At 39.5% G+C, this 20,327-nt stretch overlaps 1 protein-coding gene across 2 annotated transcripts; it reads right to left on the bottom strand.

Annotated features, from left to right (window-relative positions):
* Positions 1-642: 642 nt before the first annotated feature.
* mfn1b (mitofusin 1b) lies at positions 643-20,292 on the bottom strand. 2 transcript variants are annotated; one of them, XM_036586203.1, is made up of 18 exons: positions 20,179-20,292; positions 17,957-18,215; positions 17,725-17,860; positions 17,361-17,523; positions 16,860-16,984; positions 15,897-16,005; positions 13,145-13,252; positions 11,893-12,046; positions 11,502-11,569; positions 8,852-8,973; positions 7,804-7,930; positions 7,042-7,146; positions 6,723-6,825; positions 6,273-6,499; positions 6,006-6,185; positions 3,244-3,440; positions 2,504-2,638; positions 643-1,440 (listed from the first exon to the last, which is right to left on the bottom strand). In XM_036586203.1, exons 2-18 carry the CDS (start codon positions 18,069-18,071, stop codon positions 1,371-1,373), a joined length of 2,244 nt encoding a protein of 747 aa, XP_036442096.1. In that variant the 5' UTR covers positions 18,072-18,215; positions 20,179-20,292; the 3' UTR covers positions 643-1,370. The 2 variants fall into 2 exon arrangements, with proteins under 2 accessions (XP_036442096.1, XP_036442097.1); XM_036586204.1 differs by having other exon boundaries at positions 11,908-12,046.
* Between the last annotated feature and the right edge of the window lie 35 nt (positions 20,293-20,327).

The following is a 20,327-nucleotide window of genomic DNA, read 5'->3' as shown; positions in this document are numbered from 1 at the left end:
ACGTTTAGGATGTGATATGCCAATTACTGGTAATGGCAAAGTGACAGTTATATTACTGGACATAATCTGATCCATCTCATGACATGTCATGACATGTTATATCAATGTTATGTAGCAGGGTTCATGTAAAGTGTTTCAGAACTTAGACATGCATACATACATCATCTAAACCGCTTATCCTTCTGGGTTGCGGTGGGGTGCTGAAGCCTATCCCAGCTGTCACTGGGCAGAAGGCAGGATACACCCTGGACAGGTCGCCAGTCCATCACAGGGCAGGCAGACAGACATACACACTCACACACACACACTCACACCTAGGGGCAATTTAGTATGTCCAATGAGCTTACCTGCATGTCTCTGGACTGTGGGAGGACACCGGAGTACCCGGAGGAAACCCACGCAGACACGGGGAGAACATGCAAACTCCACACAGAAAGGACCCTGGTCTCTGGTCACCCGGCCGGGAATTGAACGTCTCTATAAACAGTTTAATGTAAACATGGACTTGACCCATATTTCAGCCCCCATATTCACTACCGGAACTTAAAAGACATTTCAAAGATAATTAAATTGTTCTCTTTTTTTTTTTTCTTTCTCTTACCTCTACACTTTCTTCAAATAAATGCCAAGTAATAACAATCATCAAAAACATGGTAATATTTTATTTGTATTCTCTGCTGCAATAAGCTTTTTCCAGACAGTTATTCAAGGTGAACATTTACACTTTTTTTTTGTTTTTACAAAGGAGAGAGTCCATAAAGAAAGTGTTCACAATGGGTTAGAGTCATAGAAAGGTTTCTGAGGAACATATAGAAAAACAGGCATTGTGATCAAAAGGCTATCTACAAAATACATAGTTTCCTCAGGCTGGTTTTTACGTTTTGAACTTGGTTGAAGTTTTTCTTTTGTAGAAAAGAAAGGCTTGGAAAAAGGCTCTGTTTCAAGTCAGACAGATATGATTAGAAGTAATCTGGTTTCGCTCTGTAAGAATTTCTTTACAGTGTGTCATGAACTGCCATGTAGTCGACTGTACAGCGAGAAAGGCTACGCCTTTTCCGCTCTGCAGCCATGGACAGTGTTTTCTTCATGTGCCGATCTCACAGTTTATACAGTAGTGTACTCGGATCTCACTGCAGGATAAATTCAGCTTAAATACAGTAAACCACAACTAAACTGTTTCTGAAACCAACCTTTGACAGTTTAACTGTATAATGACCTTTTTGCAATGCTAACCCTGGTTAAAGTGCAGACACAGCTGTCCACCTGTTGGACAGGCCAAAGTGGGCTTATTAGTTTCACAATCCATGCTGTAATCAACGTAAATCCACTCCTGAGGTCGGTGGCGCTGCCAGTGTGACCGGAATCACAGCTCAGTTCTGTGGCTGGAGATACTGACTGGTGAAGTTCTCCAGCTGCTTCTCCAGCTCCGTGGCTTTGTGCCTGGAAGAACAAAAATTAGATTATCTCCCGCTTACTAACTTATTTTACAGTTTGACGCCCAACTGTGAAAGCAAAATGACCATTTATTTGGGTGGACAGGTGAACATTATTGTTGATTATGTTCTATTTTCTGCTTTCTGATACACTATGTTGCAAAAAAGTATGTGGCCCATTTGACCTATATGAACTTCTTGGACATCACATTCGAAAACCATCTGGCCTGCAATCAGCATTCCAACTCATCCCAAAGGTGTTAAGTGGGGTTGAGGTCAGAGATCTGTGCCAGCCACTGGAGTTCCACCACACCAAACTCATTAAACTATGTCTTTATGGACCTCCCCCAGGCCCTTCCCCAAACTGTTGCCACAAAGCTGGAAGCATTTAATTGTCTTTGTATGCTGTAGCATTAACATTATCCTTCACTGAAACTAAGGAGCCCAAACCCTGAAAAACAGCCCCAGACCATTATCCCTCCTCCACCTCCTTCCAGAAGCAGTTTGGAACTCTGTAGTGAACGACGCCACAGAGGACAGGTGGTTTCTACACACTACACGCATCAGTGCTCAGCAGCCTCACTCTGTGAGTTTGCGTGTTCTGACGCTTAATGGCTGAGCTGTTATCGCTCCTAGTTGCTTCAATTTCACAATAATAGCACTCACAGTTGGCCAGTTGGCATCCAATGACAGTGCCATGTTTAAAGTCAATGATGTCTTTAGAACGACCTGTTCTATTGCTAGTGTTTGTCTATGAAGAGTGCGTGGCCATGTGTTAGACTTTATACACTGTTGGCAATAGGCGTGGCTGAAAAACACCTGAACTCAATAATTAGAATGGGTGTCCACATACGTTTGGCACTGCATATACATCAAATTTCAGTGAAAATAAGAGCAGGTAACGGCTCAGTACTGAAAAAGTAATGTTCAAGTAATGCACCCACAAACTTTCTAAGGTCTAAAAACTACCAGTAACTTGGTTGCAGTTAATTTCAGGTCATTTCTTAAAATGTTCTGATTGCTGCTTAAACTCTAAGTACAAGCAGCAGCTGCAAAGTGTGTGTGCTGACCTGAGGGCTTTGGAGCTGGTCTGGACCTTCTCCAGCTCTTGGATCTTCGTGGTTAGGCAGCTAATTTCACTCTCCAGCTCTCGCTGGGTGATGTCCACCTGTTGGCACAGCCTGGCGAAGGTGCTGGCTATTTCCCTGCAGGCACAGATAAAAAGTCAAAACTAAACTGACTGAACCAAACTAAACCAACCAAAACATTCCTTTTACCGCAGAGCAGGAATCTTCAGGATGAGGATGGACACAGACACCCCAGCACCAAAAGTTTACATATCTGGGGATAACTTGTTATTCTCGTTACAAGATCATGTCTGACCCTGGCCTAGAAGGTAGTGTGTTAAATCATATACACCTAAACCACACAAGAGTATTCACCTAATCCACCGAACTCTCATGTACGAATCACCTCTTATGCCAGCTGCAAGCAATAAATGAAGGTTCAAGTTTTTTATTCATAATAGTATGAAATATGTTTCCAGTTTGGATATTTAAATAGAATTCATTTATAATGCAGTTATTCAAATAGCAGAGATGGGTTAAATGCCCATCCAGCGCTATGCTATAGCAGCCTAATTATTTTAGGTTAAGCATAATTCCCCCAAAGACCCCAATGCTTTCATTACACTCTATTAATCCCAACTGGCCCGTTCAGGATTTCAACACATCCTCTACTTCAAACCCTACAGCTGTATAAGAGCTGTTCCATGCTGCTGCTGTGGAAGTACAGGCTGAAGGTCACTTACTGCTGGACCTGGTGGCTGCAGTTAGAGCTGGTGAAACTGACTATCATCTGGAGCTTCTCAGTGGCATAATCCACAAACTGCTTCTTCAGAGCTCTCTCCTTGGCCTTGGTGGTCCAGGTGAGCCTCTCATACAGGTACAGCAGGCCGTAAAGGCTCATAGACAGAGCGATGACTCTCCAGCCTATCGTCCTCCACACCTGTTACAGGTATAGAAATACAAGGTGGTAATTTGAACACTGGTGTCTTGAGCTGAAAAAAAAAAAAAATTAAATCACAATAATATTTAAAGGTAACACTATATGTACAGTCGTATGGAAATGTTTGAACACACCCCGTCAAATTAGTTGATATCCTCTGCAGAAAACACATTTAAGCAAAATACCATTTGGCCGAGGTGCTCAAACTTTTGACTTTTACGGCTGTATTCAACAAAAAAAGAAAGAAAAAAAAAAAAGCATGTTGCATGTCTGACTTGAGTCACATTAAAAAGCTTATTGCTCCATTTTACTCCATATGCCTTGACATTAGGACTGGGCCACATTTATACAATTTTATATCATGAAATTTTAAACATATTACGTTATGAGATTTAAGTAAACATTAATAAAGTTTAATAAAGCTTCCTGCGTAAAGAACATTTTACACCATGTCAGCTTGTTTTGGTTGGACTTTGTTATATTTTCTTCCCTTAAAATGACACAAAAAGGGAACTTTTTCATAAACGACCAGACAGAAACCACATTTACAGAAAAGAAAGTAACTGTTCTTTCAAAACAATCTGAAGCACCCAGAAAGTGACACAGTGACATTCCACTGTAAAGTTCTGAGGTTGCATTTATCAACCATACATGAACTGTGCATATGCACGCTTTGACCCATACACCATCATTTATTATTTTCTTCCCATGTGCAGATTTAGAACTTCTACCCTAGTGGTAAAAATTGCAATCGCGAGTAAACAGATTTTGAGATACACAAACTCCCAATAATTATGAGCTATTTCAGCATAACTGGTGACTGCTGTGCTCATACACTGAAAGAAAAAAACAAAAAAAAGTTATCAGTTTAACCTAAATATGTACTTTATGCGGTAACAACAAATCAAATAAATACTGTGCCTGAAACACCACATTAGTACATTAAGTACATTAATACTTCTGATGAAAACAATCAATATCTTTCATCAGTCCAAATCTCACAAACATCTTCAATTAACTTCTATCCAATTCTACAATTCACAGTGTACAGATGAGGTGCAAACTGGTGACAGATGACAGCTAATGTAGGCATATAATAAAGGTGCAGTAAAATTATGTCAAACATGGATCTAAAAATGTACTCTGATGATGCAGACCAGTGGAGCCCAGTACTGGCCCTGGACATCTACCCACCTGGGGAATTCAGATCCAACACCCCTATGCACCTGAAGGTCCTCCAGATGCACCTGAAGGCCTTCATTACCTGGATCAGGTATGCTAAACTTGGGTTGGAGCTAAACTGTGTAGGGTGGTAGATCGCCAGGAGCAGGACTGGGCACCACTCTTTTGAAAATGTGCATAAAAATGCCTGGATGGAAAAACTAGACATTATAAGAAAAATACCTAAATACAGAAAAAGAAGCTTTTACACATGGACAAGGCGGAGAAGTTGGTTTATCGATAAATATGAAATGCGAAAAACCGTGATGAATTTTTTAAATTCAGATGTATTTGGAACATGTTTGGCAGCATGTTGTATCATAACTGTCAGTCCCAGTGCTGTTCGCAGGGAGGGTGACCGTAAAGTGAGACTTCAGCCTTCACTAAATGGTCTGCTACCCACTCTGCTCCATTCAGCTGTTTGAGGACTTTCAAAACCTACAGAGAGTTAAGAACGATTCAAATCACTCCTCTTTTACGAGACTTTATGAGTGGCACATGAACAGGTGTATGCCGGATATAAACTGAAATCTACTTTATGATCCACAAGTGATAACTGGTCATCAGTACAGACAGCTACAAAACATTCTAGTGGCATTTTATCTAAGACCTGGTTTAACGTGCTGATGACCCGATCAATGATTTCCTGGTATTAGAAACTAAAACGTACGCAAGTGACGTTAGCACTTGTAAAGATTTATTACTTTACTCAATATATTTTAAGGTGGGCCATTTGATATATACCAGTTTTCAGTGTGCTGGTGGTTCTTGCACACAGATTTAGAACATGTTCTATGCACGCTGCCATAAGCAAGGCCCCAAGATGCCATGAACAAAGCGGATAAATAAGGAACATAAAATTTAAAAAACTGCTCTGCAAAAGGGTCTCCTATTTTATGACCATCATAATACGTAATAATGCATCATGTACATGACCAGCCTGAATTGACTCATTTATCCAAATATTTTCTGCACAAACTGAAACTGATCAAATTAAAAGGCATAAAAAATGTTTTACGTGGCGACAACATTTCCTAGTAACTGTTGCACAAGTTTGTGTTTATCACTAAAATAAGTTGTATTTTACATGTTTCCATGTCTAATTTAATCACAACTTGTGTAACTCTGGCTTCCAAAACCTACTGATTAAGAAATCTAGCTTATTTTATTTTTATTTTTTTCTATTGAAGCCCTTGCACAAGAGATCATTAAAGTGTTCAAATATGATTATAATTTGGTTTTAACACAGCTCTGAAAAAAATCTGATCCGGTGTCACAATTAGGCACAAAAAAGATAATCACATTGTGCAACTTCAGCCCTGTAATGTAAACATAGCTACCCACCACTCCTCCGACGATAACCACACTCATGGAGGTGCGTGAGGTGAGTGAGGCGAGGTTGGTAGCCATGGACATCATGAGTTCCTCTTGGGTCATCACAGCCTGGGACTGGCCCTGAGTGACTGGGGCTCTGGGGGGTGCAGCCTGGGCCACAGCTCCACCTGTTGGTGTGGTGGCTGAGAGCTGAGAGAAACAAATGACATCACAAATATATGAGTTTGGCTCTGGAAAGAAAAAAGACTAAAAGGAATTTCTTCCATGCAAGTTTACCTGCAGGTTCTGGTCTATCAGCATCAGGGCCCGCTTGGCATTAGTTGGTCCGAGGAAGCGGCTGACCAGGGCGGTCCAGCCCAAAGAGAACTGAAACTCTATGTTCTCTTGGAAATCAGCACAGAGTGTGGCACAGTTCAGGTCATAGCTGAGGTCAAACTTCCTGTAGGGGATCAGCATGTGGATCTGGCTTTGAACAGCAGGGGGCAGCAGAGGCTGCAAACACTCTGTTATGACAGAGGACAAGACAAGATCATTAAAGAATGTTGACCTTATTTGTTGGCCTATAGCAGCACTCTGATAACATGCAGGCATAAAAGCAAACATAACACACTTAGTTACACAAATGAAAGTCATGTGACCACAGTCGTTCACAGTGCAGCTTCTTGCTAAATCAGTTCACTGTAGATTTTTAACCAGACTTTCGATTGGATGAGCACAGGTACACACCGATCATATCTTTCTGAGAGGACTGCACAGAAGCATTGACCGCGTCAGAGCAGCGGAAGGCCAGATTCTTCCCCATGCCTTTCTCCACGTGATTGAGCAGTTCCTGAGAAAGAGGTATCATTTCTAACATTCAGCAATTCATTCTCAAGAATCAAATCAAACATTTATTTCTGTTGAGTCATTCGCCGCAATTAGCTGCCAAAACCACAAAGAGCTCATAAACACATCACATTATGAAACCTGAAAACCAATACAAAACATGCAATGCACAAGTTTAAAGCCTGTTCTTCTAGAAGCATGTGAAAGCAGATCAACTCACTGATTTGTACATTTTCAGCACATGGGGAGACGGGTGGAAGTCTGTATGAAACTCATCTATGAGCACAGAGAGTCGACAGATCTCCTCTGCCATGGCATTAGACACCTTGTATAAACACATACACAAACAAAGTACATGGCATTATATGAGTAAGCACTGCGACAGTGGATCCAAAGTCTATGAAGCTTATTCTCTTGTGTGCAGAGTGAGTTACTTAACCACTCTGCTATTTAGTCATTTACAAATACAGAAATACAAAAATACAGCTCAAAAATACTCTATCCTGAACTACTAAACCATTAAAAATGACTTGATACATGATGTTTTCTCGCTCCCAGTACTGTGTGTTAAATGTGTGAAGCAGCTACTGTCACAACAAACACACACCCTCATAAAGATATTTGTTACACACAATTATTAATTATTGTAAGGCTATATATTGCTGTCGCTGTCCAAAAATAAATACATAAATAAATAAAAAAAAATCTCTCATTTGTCGATTTTTATTTTTCTACATCTTTAGAACACAGCAGCTGTATATTACATTGTGTTGAGACTGAGTTTTGACATTTATATCCCTAATGTCATTATTTTTATTTTGTAGGTTTTTTGCACAACAGTAAAAGACACACTATTTTCATTATAATTTATCAGATCTTCCATATCACAATATTCAAGTTGACCTCTCACTGATCTAAGTCAAGTTCCTCCAAAGCTGTATTCTGCTGTTTGTGCAGGTAAACCAGGCAAAAAGTCATGTACCTGTTCCTCCACCTGCTCTGTAACAATCTTAATTTTCTTCTTGATGTCCTCAATGAGTAGGTTGAGCTGATTGCGAACAAACTCCAATCGGTCCATCAGATACTCTCTCTCCTCCAGAGAGGCCACCCTGACAATGGACACACACAAGAGAACAGTGAGGTGATGCGGTAAACAATGCAATACTGTAACCTTTGATACTATCAGTTCTTTATTTCAACAGGCTAACACTAAGCTGATGCTGCACTGTGCCTACAGGTGTATAGTAATTTCACTCAGATGGGCAACATATCTAACAGTAACATACGTGAACTTAAAACAATCAACAAAGTTTAAATCATTTTGTTAAGCTTTACTGCATCTCACCTTTACTCCTTCCTTCGGAACAGTTGATCAAAACTATGACAATGATGTAATTACTCATTTGATCTAATATATAAATATTTTTTCTGCATAATTAAATCATTAAGATTAATCATTAAGAGTGGTTTGATATGAGATGCTCCGTTCTGGAGAAACTTGCCGAGTCTGAATTTTTCACTGTGGTGGTGATAGGAACCAGATGTCTGAAGTGTTTAATGTCTTAAAGAGCTTCATCATAGAATGTTATCACATGAAATGGTCATGAATACATTGTGTTTAGGTTGTCCTAAAACATATTTAAAAATATATATATAATAAATTCTTAGCAGAGAGGTACATGCAGGTAAAATAGTATTCAATCTTTTTTTTTAATTTAGATTGACCACTATTTTACCATCTCCAGCATTGCATATGGAAACATAATAAAATATATTAACAGCCAATACTATTAATTTTTCCTCTAAAAACCTTAAAATTATCTGCTTTCATTGAAGCACTTTAAATAAAATGATCATCTAAAAGCAGGCTATTTCAGGATAGATTTGTTACAGGATTGGATGAGATTGATTCTTTTTCCAGTCGATATCGATGTCCCATTTCTAAATAACACGCTTAGTAATTTCTGGTATCATGACAGCCCTACGCATTAATAAAACCCAGAGAAAACAAACCTGGAGAGTGAACCCACCTCTTTTCAGCAGCAGCGATGTGGATTTGATCCATGATGTCTTTGACACTCTCAGTAATCTGCTTTGCCCTGATTGTGTGCTGCTCAAACTTTGTTTTCACTGCTGACTGCGAGATACACTCCTGCGAGGCCACACACACGTTACTGAGATGAGAGGCACTCAAAGAAGTGAAGATACCAGCCTGCTACTGCAACTCAAACAGAACTGAGGGAGAGGAGGATGAGGAAGGCCAGCAGCAAGTCTGTATCATCACAGCAGCCCCAGACCTCATCTCACAGTAACATACGTGAGCAAATCAAATACAAAAGCAAAACATTCAAATCAAGTCAAAAGAGAAATAAACATGACATGGGCTATCGGGATGTTTTAAAGCAATAGTTCAGTGATAAAATCTCATTTTTTACCCCAAATGTAGTCAATCAACCAAGACATGTTTGGTGTATGAAGTACGCTTCTATAGATTTTCCCTGTAGCCAACATCTAATGAAAGTTAATACCCACAAATTAGTCAAACTGCATCCTTAAATTATTAAACACATGCCTCAAATTGTGTCAAACTGTTAAAATAACTCAATAAAACAAATGAAGCAAAATGCAAAACAAAGACATCAGACACCAAACATGTCAGTCAGTCAGTCAGTCAGTCAGTCAGTCAAGACTACACTTAGGAATAAAGAGGAAAAATGAGTAAATTAGATGTTTCACTGAACGATCACTGATCTCAATAATCAATAATAAATAATTTCAAAACTGAAACATACTGTACTTCTGAATATCACCAATGAGGAACAACATAAAACCTCAAAAATCATACAATCTAGAGCAACATAAACACAAAAGGTATAAAGCACTGAAGGAAAAAGGTGAAACAGAACTGTAAACGTGAACTCAGGAGACACGTGCCCTCGCCTTAGCAAATCTAGACTTCAGCAATGAACACACAGATTGACGGTAAAGTGCACACTGAACGGCTTGCTGAGGGTGCTGGCTTGTTTGGATCTGGTTTGGTGGGGGGGAAGACTGGGAGAGCGATTAGGCTATGTTTCATGAAAGAGACCCAAAAGGGCCTCAGTGTATATCCAGCGGGTCAATTTCTCAAATGCACTGCACCATAAAAGCTGTTCCTGGATAAAAAGCGATGAATATCTTACTAGTGTGCTCTGACCCACCAGGACCAGAGTTCCTCAACCCTGGACTAGCAAAAAACACACATACTGCAATACATTTTAGCTGAATGACACAGCGAAATGGCTTAAAACTAGAGTACGCAAATTATCAGTGTCCTGAAAGCTGGGGCAGCTCAGAAAATGTAAACAGGTTATACTGTAAACATGTGCTGTAGCGTAAACAGGACATGTTTAAGAATCACCAGTACCTGATAATGTATAATCCTAAGGCTTAAGAAAGCTCTGCAGATGGTGATCTCATCACTTTATTACCGTATTTTAACCTCAGGATTCAGGCAGGTCATTAACTTCTCTTTGGATTATCTAAATAGCCAATGATAATCTTTGTTTAAACATCTCCTGTAGTTTCTGCTAAATGTCTAGCTTCAAAGGTGGATTTTGAGGGTGAATTTATTTTTTCTACTTTGTAGAAAAAAACATTTCTCCTTTTTTTTAGGATTTTTTAAATGTAGTTTTTCTTCCCTAATTTAATCATGGCCAATTGCCACCCTCTTTCTAGGTCTCCCCCAGTCACATGATGCACCCAAGCTGGTGGGGTGATGACTAGCATGTGCTTCCTCTGAGACACAAGGATTTAACTATCACTAAGGCAACGTCATTGGACAGCTCAACAGGCTTGGAGGAGAATACTAACTGCCAATTCTGTTATATTAACTAACAACTGAATTTAAAAACCGCAATGTTAAAATATAGCATATGTACGGTTTATTTACATGCATTTACCGTTTTTTAAAAGAGTAATTGACTATTAGCACTTTGAAAATACTTTTTTTCAATACAGTGTAGCTTTACAGAACGCTGGCAAAAACCCTTCTACTGTTACAATGATAAAGTACCTCACCGTATGCCTTTTGTTCATATCGTGGATATTGCCAGTACACAGAAAACTGCATGTTTCATCACAAAGACTGCAGAATTAGACCAGTTTAACTAGATTTACTGTAGCATAGTAGTTGAAGTGTTAAATAAAATTGACTGCATTTATAGTTTTTGATAGTAGTAAATGCTGGGGCTTGTTTTCTGTAACAACTTATCAAACCTCAGAAAAACTAAGTGATGCATATGGTGCACTGAAAAGGTGTCTTCAAATATCGTTATATATTTTTGCCAAATCTCCCACCCCTGTTTCAAATAATATTATTTTTGTAAGTTTTATTATGTAGCCAAGGATGTTAGGGATAAAAAACTGATTGACAGGGTACACAAAAATTTCACCAGCTTCAGCTCTTCTAAAAAAGAGCTAGCTAGCACAGACATATCAGTTGGAAGTCTCCTGTCATTTAGTTTCTTCTAGAGTTCAATGATTCTTTAAATCAGACATTTTCAGCTCCAGTTCTAAGCGCTTACTGCTAGCTACAGCCTTGTTTCCCTGTTCTAATACATTCACTTCAACTCATGAAGCACTTCAGCCCCACAAACACTCCTCGATTAAAAGACCACTCCGGTAGTCTCTTGCACTTGCCTCAAATGTTCTCTCAAAACTCTGGAACTCCTTCAGTCGGTCCTGGAAGCCTTCTGCTAAAGCTCCTCCTGAAAACAAGCAGCATAGCTTCAGAACAAGAGAGATATGAAAATAAAACACAGCCATGCCTGACTTGGGTCAGTTCAGGGTGCACAAGGCAATAATGCCAGGCTTGATTACTTCAACACATCACAATGCATTTCCAACAGAGGCCTGTTATTAGCAAAGCTCCTGCATTGGCAGGCAGAGAAACATGCCAAATGTGACACAGGTGCTTTGTGGCTGTTTCTAAGCTTGGGAAGCGTGTGAGTGAGTCAGCGTGTGCTCTCTGTGGCATGCTGGCAGTGGGACGGCCAGTGCCTGGTGAACCCTGCGGTGACCTCTTGCTTACCAGTCTCTGGCATACCCTGCGCCCGCTGCATCCTGGAGTTCAGCACTTCTTTGGCAGACACAAAGAAGATGTGGTTGGGCGCCTGCTCTTTGTCCACCACCTTCAACTCCTCCACCAGGAAGTTCACACAGCGGTCCATGTGCTGCTTCCGCACCTGATGTGGTGGGCAGGGCTTAAAATCAGCATCGTAATTGTGGCTGCTAGTAATAGGCATAATTCACATCTAGACTACTGTAATGCATTACAGCAGGAGTTCTTAACCTGGGGGCCGGGACTAAAAAGGTGGCTGAGAAGACTCAACAAACTGCAAATAAAAAAAAAAACGAGCAAATGCACAAAAAATGACAACACGGCCACTGCATTTTACAAACGCGCTGCCAAATCATGGACACTCCGCAAACTCAAAAAACTCTTTCATCAAAACAACGACACCAGCGCTACAAACACGCTGCAAACACAGAAAACACACGCAACTTCAGAAACACTAATAAGCCAGTCACAACACAACAGAGATGTTTCCAGAGGACACTCAAAGAGGACGGAGCCATTCAGACTTTTAAATTCTATGCAGCACAAACATTCACCGGCAAAAGTAAGTTAACTTTTATTTGAGCAGATTATTACTGTCACTGTATCATAACGGGAATTAGCTGTGGAGGGTAACTGTACACGTTTAACTAGTAACACCAGAGAATTACCTCAGTAAAGCTATGTCAGATAGCAAACTAGCCAGCCAGGTTAACCATGAACTTGGGATGTGAGTGTCCATGGTCTTATCTACTTCTGTCAGTGATTTTCCATCACAGATATTCTATACCCTTTGAGTCAGAAACATTTCCATTGTGTTGTGGCTCACTTCCATTGTGTCGTGAATGGCCTTGCAGCGTTTCTGAATCTGCCTGCGTTTTCTTTATTTGCAGTGCGTCTGTAATGCAGCTCCAATATAGTCATGTTGTTGAAAGTGTTTTCTGCATTTGCAGTGCGTTTGAGAACTGCAGTTCAGGTGTAGTCATTTTGATAAGTGTTTTATTCTTTGTGTTTATGAGTTTGCAACGTGATTTTAATTGTACTGTGTATAGGGTCTTGTCAGCCACTGTACGGGACCCTTGGGGGTTGTGAGAGTGGTGCTAGAACCTTATCAGTCACAGAGAAAATTATTTTGATGAGTGCATACAAGCGCTGCTAAGTAGCTCCACCTACAGGACACAAAAGAGCGGCTAATGAAACATCAAAATGCATGACAGGCACTCACGTCCTCCATGTATTCGGGTTCGGAGGCGGATGCATCCCAGCGATTGTTCAGGATGAAAATATTGGGCTTTGAAAGGCGTTCGTTTACTTTGTGGAAGAAATGCTTCTCCTTTAAAGGGGAAAAAAGAAGAGAAGGTCAGAAAGGTTAAGCTTGGCAGAGACAGTACGATGACAACAAAGCCTCACTGCCCAACAGCCAACAAAACTACATAAACAGACAACGTGAGGGAGAGACACCTGTGCCTGCTCTTATCTGAGCAGAAGTGGCTGAAGGTCAAAACTACAGAACAAACTGAAAGAGCATTCAACCATTAGACAGAGCAGCTCCTGCCAGACAACACAAAGAAAGATCTGACTGAAAGCGTAAAACCAAACAAGAACCGAACAATATTTATCTCGTGTGTACAAATGAATTCTTGGGTTCACCCAACTGACCAGCTTAGAGTGTATTAGGATGAATGCCCTTCAGCCTGCTGGCTCGTGGAATGACCTCTCATTTACAAAACTTAATAACAGGAATAATAACAGAATTAATATGCACTGTTGATTTGCATTAATCCACAAGACTCAGTCATTATAAGTTTCAGTCATTCCAGGCACAGCATGAGACATAACAGAAGAAGCATAGGATGTTTTGCTTTTGTTTTCAGTCTGAACAAACTTCTGCATGGTCATTCTTACAAGCTGATTTCCACTTCCAGTTTTTCCACCTTCTGACAATGATACATCTGCTTAAACTAATGAAGTATTCTACTAATTACTTTGACAATTAATTGAGTATTCAGAGCTTTTTTTTTTAATTCACACAATAAAAATAGACTTAATGGAACAATAACATACTATGTCTTACAAAGATTCCAAAACACTAAGTAGGAAGCCTTAAAATATGCATCAGCAGGTGTAGGAGAATTTAAAATATGCATTATCAGGGTATCGACAAATATCAGAAAGTTCAACTGAAGTGAAGTCTACACTGTACTCTATACATAACATACAAAGAGATGGATCACTGATTGATTTTACATATCATGACATCAGCTAAGGTGAACACATACATACATACGCCAAAAAAAAAAAACTACATAAAACAGACAACGTGAGGGAGAGACACCTGCGCCTGCTCTTATCTGAGCAGAAGTGGCTGAAGGTCAAAACTTCAGCACAAACTGAAAGAGCATTCAACCATAAGACAGAGCAGCTCCTGCCAGATAACACATACACAGAAAGATCTGACTGAAAGTGTAAAATCAACCAAGAACCGAACAATATTTATCACATGTGTACAACATGGACTGCTGGGTTCACTCAACTGACCATCTTAGAGTGTATTAGCATGGATGCCCTTCAGCCTGCTGGAATGTGGACTGACCCATCAATTACAATAATAGAAATAATAAGAATAATACGAGAATTACTATGCACTGTTGATTTGCATTAACCCACTGGATGAGACATAACAGAAGGGACAATGGCAGTTCTGCTTGTTTTCGGTCTGAACAAACTTCTGCATGGTCATTCTTACTTCTTACTTTCCACATCCAGTCTTTCCACCCTTTAGAGACAGAGCAACTTGACAAGGACAAATCTGCTTAAAACTCTACTGCAATCTGACTGAAGTCCTATGCTTATACTACTCAATAAGGGCTGTAAATATCAATTATTAGTAATCAGTAACAATAAGTCAGCTAGTAATTATTCTATGAATTATTTTGACAACTGAGTACTCAGAGTTATTTCTTTAATTCACACAATTAAAATAGACTTAACAGAACAATAACATACTCTGTCTTACAGAAGATTCCAAAACACTAAACAGGAAGGCTTAAAATATGCATCATGAGGGTGTAAGAGAATTTAAAATATGCATTATCAGGGTATCGACAAATATGAGAAAATTCAATTGGACACTTTTTAAGTCATTTTTAATGCCAAAATTTGAGCAATGTTAAGAAAAATGTGCACACTGCGAATTAATCACTAAGTCTATTCATAGTTACATACATAGAATGTATTTTAATTGTTTAATTGTTTTTAATTAAACATTCGTAACGGCTCAAAACTAAATATACAGCAAACCTGAACTACTCCCTTGTTGTGGCCAACAACAAGAATATAAATACACTCTCAAACATACACATGTTCCCGAGAGAGAGAGAGAGAGAGAGAGAGAGAGAGAGAGAGAGATAGAGAGAGATAGAGAGAGAGAGAGAGAGAAAGAGAGATAGAGAAGGAGATACAACATTCTGTTTCAGTGGCCTAAGCATGCCACACATACTTCAGCTAAACAGAGCTGACTCTAAACAGAGCTGAGTGTGTGCTCATGTGCTCTCCAGTCTTGCACAACCAATCAGCAAGCACAGTAATGTGTCCCTCCCCCTTACACCACTGAGTGGAAACACATACCTTCCCCTTTCCCTACACACATAATACACACCACTGAGTCTGGAGTCCTTATTGACACACTATACATACAACCAAACCTGTGACTTTTAGGTCACCATAGGTCCATGAACTATTATAATTACAAACCTTATTTTTTGTAAATACTGACATTTCTAGTGACCATCTTCTGGCAGAACATGCAAATCTGTTTCTGAAATATATTTTCTTCGTAGCTGACAACTTTTTTTCTTTCTTATAAACTGTTATAAGGTAAAAAGCTTAGACAAACATGATCTAACAGTACTGTACATAATAATTCAGAGATGTCAGCAGTACGTGCTGATGCACATAGGCAGATTACAGCCCCTCACCGTGTTCATTAGTGTAGATTCAGAGTTGGCCACCAGCACAAACACATCAGCGTCCAGACAAAACTTGTCGATCCAGCTGTCCAGCTGGGTTGTGACGTCCGTCCCAGGACTGAAAATGGTGCAAAAGAGGATTAATGTCACGATGCCCAAAGCAGTCCTTGCCAGACTCTGAATTAGCTCACTATTTGACACGAGATCACTAAAGATGGGTGATATGACAAATAACATAAAAAACAACTTCACAATACTTAAAGACTTAACCTTACACCTGACTAAAAATTTTAAAGATGTTCAGCAGAAAACACTTTCACTATAACTTTGTAGTACATTTCATATCTTTGTCAAGCATTTTGGGATGCGTTTTTATTTATCTGGGATTACTATTATTGAGGGCACTACATTATTACCAACACGTAACACACAAATCAAATTAGACAAAAAGCACCAACAAAACAGCCACACTAAAACGTTTAGGTGCACAATTCATTATAAAGAACTATAGGCAAAAATGAAACAATAAATAAATAAAAAAAGATAATTACATAATGAGCTGACATCAAATCAGCTACTGGTTACTATGAACTAATTTATGTTTTCAGCTTCTCTGGATGAAATCGGTCTTTATGATATATGCAGTTGTACAGTGATCTATAGGAACTGATGATGCCCACAAAACACTTACAAAAGCATATCTTTTAACATAAGCTATGCTTCTACAGTGCGCTACACCTGGTACAAAATGACTCATATGTTATGTCCTACACATGAACCAGGGAGCCAGACTGGGTTCATCTTCATTATTTGAGTTTTTTTTGACCCTTTCGTCCACATACAGCCATTCAGACTGGCACTAACTGAGAGCATGAATAACAGCACGCAGGTAGAGTAATAAAATATGTTATAAAGTGACCTATGCAAAACAGACACTCATGCACACAAAATCACACTCAGCTTGGTTCATACCTGTCCATGAGAACCAGGTCATCCCTAAGAAGGGCACATTTTGTCTTGGGCCAGAAAACTTTGACCAGACAGCCAGCATCAAGGCTCTCGTCCATATGCAGTGCATGGGCCAGCTGATTGACTGTCTGTGGGAATCACAATCGATTTTACAATGTGGTGTAACGTTACTAGTTTTCTTCATTATAACCAGTGAACACATGCAGCTGTCAGAAAAGATTCAACAGGACAGCAGACACTGATGTTCAACTTTCTAAAATTGGTCCAGAAGGCCATAGGCCATAGACCACAGGCTATAACAGTCTCAGCTGTAACAGTGACAATAGAACCAGATCAATGAACAGGAATATCCTGTGGCCAATTGTTTACATTAACCGCCAGTAGCCTATTATTCACTTTGTGTGAGTATTTCGCAACGGACAAATATAAATGGTCCAAAATTACATTAAGCCTGCAACAATTATCACATAATAGCCTCACTGCAATTACTACAATTGATTTTACCTTGATGCTTTTCTCTTCCTCAGATCCCTCAGTCTTCAGATAAGCCTTATCTTCATCAGTGCCTTCAACGCTCAGAAAGCAGTTTGTTGTGTGCCCGATGCCGCTGGGCAGCACTCGGTCCCTCAGCATGGCATTAATAACTGTACTCTTTCCATTGCTAGTTCTGTGAACATGTTAAGAGAGGGGAAAATATCCAAATTCAGCATTATCTAGAACCCAACATAATTAAAATATATGGTAGCACAGATGAAAAACTAATTTGTCCTGATCGGGGAACAGTTCACAAAGCAAAATTATAATCAGAAACTATCATGTCTGATGTTGTTACAGCTATGTATGAACAGGAAAGAAGAGATCAATTCACCTGCCAAAAAAGGCCACCTTCATATGCCGGCGAGCCAGCACCTCTTTGATGACTGCCAGTTTGCCTGTGTATGCCTCGATCTCCTCCAGCTGTGGCTTCTTTGCAATCTGCTCCAATGAATCATTCTGACATGTCTCTGGTGACACCACAGTGCAGAAGCAGATAAACAATCAAAAATCATGCAAAATACATGTCTGTCCTCAAATCATGCACTTGAAACTTTTCATCTCACCTTTCACAAACTCTGAGCCCTCCTGGACGTAGCCAAGCAGCTGCTCAAAAACATCATTAATCTTCTTTTTGGCCACTACAAAGTGCTTCAGCGGAGAGCGGTCCCTGGGGTCCATTTCTTCACCTGCAAGTCTCAAAACATCAGCTGACAATTTTACCACTAACTGTATTTTCCAGAGTGGTTCAGCAATTAGTAGCTCAACCTTTCTGTTTACAGTAGCTGACCTTCACGGTCCCCAAGCAAGTCTGACGTGCCAAACCTGTAGAAGTAAGAACAAGACACTCATTTTCATCTTAACCACACTTTCGCCACAGTTCATTACATTTAGGGCTGTAAAATGGGGAATGTTTTTCTGCATAATGAAATAGCTAAAATATACAACAATATAATTCAGAGATGTTTGATGTGAAATGCTCTGCTGTAGAGAAACTTATCAAGTCTGAATTGTTCACAGTGGCGGTGATAGGAACCAGACCTCTAACAGTCACCTCTAATGAAAACTACTACATGACATGCTTACGAAAACACTGCCTGGTGCTTGAGATGCTGTTTTATGATAGTTTGGGCCTAGATTTTGAACAACTTTGTTTACATTTCAACAACTGAAACTTTGAAAAATCCATGACATTTCCCTTTAAACTCCTGAGCACTTTTGCCAGTTTCTTCAGCTTTATTCAGCAACACAAACTCAAACAACCACCTGTATATCATATGACTTAAAGGGGAATTCCACCAATTTTTCAAAATTGTGGTTTGATGTGAAATGGTTCATTGTAGAGAAACTTAGACTTATTTCTTTACAACGGTGCTGAAAGGAACCAGGTGTCGCCTTGTGCAAAACACAAATATAGTCATTTTATTTACTATCCAAAACCTCAAATGAACCTACACATGCCTTCTGAGTTTTTGTATGTAAAGTTGATGGTAAAATAGTCATAAATCTGAAAAATAGGTTTTCTTTGGGGACTATTTTGCCTCACAACACCTTGCATGTACCCTTCCGCCATGAATGGATAAAAATAAATGGATTAAAATATATTTTAAGCCAAACCTTTCTCAAAAAGATATAATAAAGCAAATGTGTCAGATGTGAGGCAACAAATATCTAGTCATTTCATTAAACTCTTCAGGCGTCTGGTTCCTACCACCACCACTGTGAAGAATTCTGACTTTCTCACATCAAACCACTCTGAATGACTTTGCTTACATCTCAACCACGCAATTATCTAGGTTTTTTAAAAAATCCTTGTAACTCCCCTTTAACATTAAACAACAACTCCAATTTATTAAAATAACCACAGTATGTTTACATCTGTATACTTTTAGTCCAGAAATGTGTCCTCCAGCTCCTGACCTGACAGAGTTTGAACCAACTTGATTGTAATGTATTGTACAGCACGTATGTATTGTATGGTATTGCACTGCTCTGTGTTTAACTCTGTTCCTTTTTCTCAAGGGGTCAATGACTTTATGATTCTAGCAGTATCTGAGCTCAGGACTGGCTTTCTCTCTAACTTGGTAAGTAGCGGAGATACTTTCTCTGGATAGACAGAGCACTTTTTGTAAGTCGCTCTGGATAAGAGCGTCTGCTAAATGATGTAAATGTAAATGTAACCGAGGAGAAAAATGACAGAAGTGCAGCAGCTCCAGCAGCTCACAACTTCAGCTTAATGTAACGTAGGTTAGCTACAAGGCCGTACAAAGTTATTAGGTTAGCTAACTGGCCAGTGCACTTTTCAAATCACGAACAGGTCAACCAGATAAGATGTGACGGTCACAAGCAAACAAAATCAGCGCTGTAAATTACATTTACTGTGGTCTGTGATTTAACGTTAGCTGTGGGCTTCTCGGTACCGTTAGCATTATGCTCCATTAATCTGAACAGGAGATAGCTAATCTCGTTAGCATCTCATCAAAAATTGACCTAAACTAGCATTCAGTAATACGTTTTACATACGACACTAAAGCAGACGTTATTTCACTATTATCACTACTACTGAACCAGGCAAAAGTCAATAAAATGGATCATGTTCACTTCATCCGGCAAAATAAAACCAAGGAGGCTCGTAACGGCCAGTCACAACGAGGTTATTCAGCAATGCGAAACGATTTAAATTCATGACTACTGAAAGTGAGAATATATCTTATTTAATGACGTAACATCATGTAATTCTCAGTGAATATCTCAGTGAAAATATGATGGAAATAAATACATTTCTTACCGAATTAGAGACTGATATATCCTCTCTTCTCATGCTAGACACAGACACGAAATACTTGACCCACCAGCACAGGGCATGGAGACCCAGCAGCGAACCTGTTTTCAAAATAAAAGCCCGCCTTTAAAAGAGCGCCTTCAGCGTCCTCACGG

This window comes from Colossoma macropomum, unplaced genomic scaffold (genome assembly GCF_904425465.1).
Source record: "Colossoma macropomum unplaced genomic scaffold, Colossoma_macropomum, whole genome shotgun sequence".
In the NCBI taxonomy this organism is placed as follows: Eukaryota; Metazoa; Chordata; class Actinopteri; order Characiformes; family Serrasalmidae; genus Colossoma; species Colossoma macropomum.
Note: the sequence above shows the minus strand (reverse complement) of the source record. Positions and strands in the feature narration are given on the sequence as shown.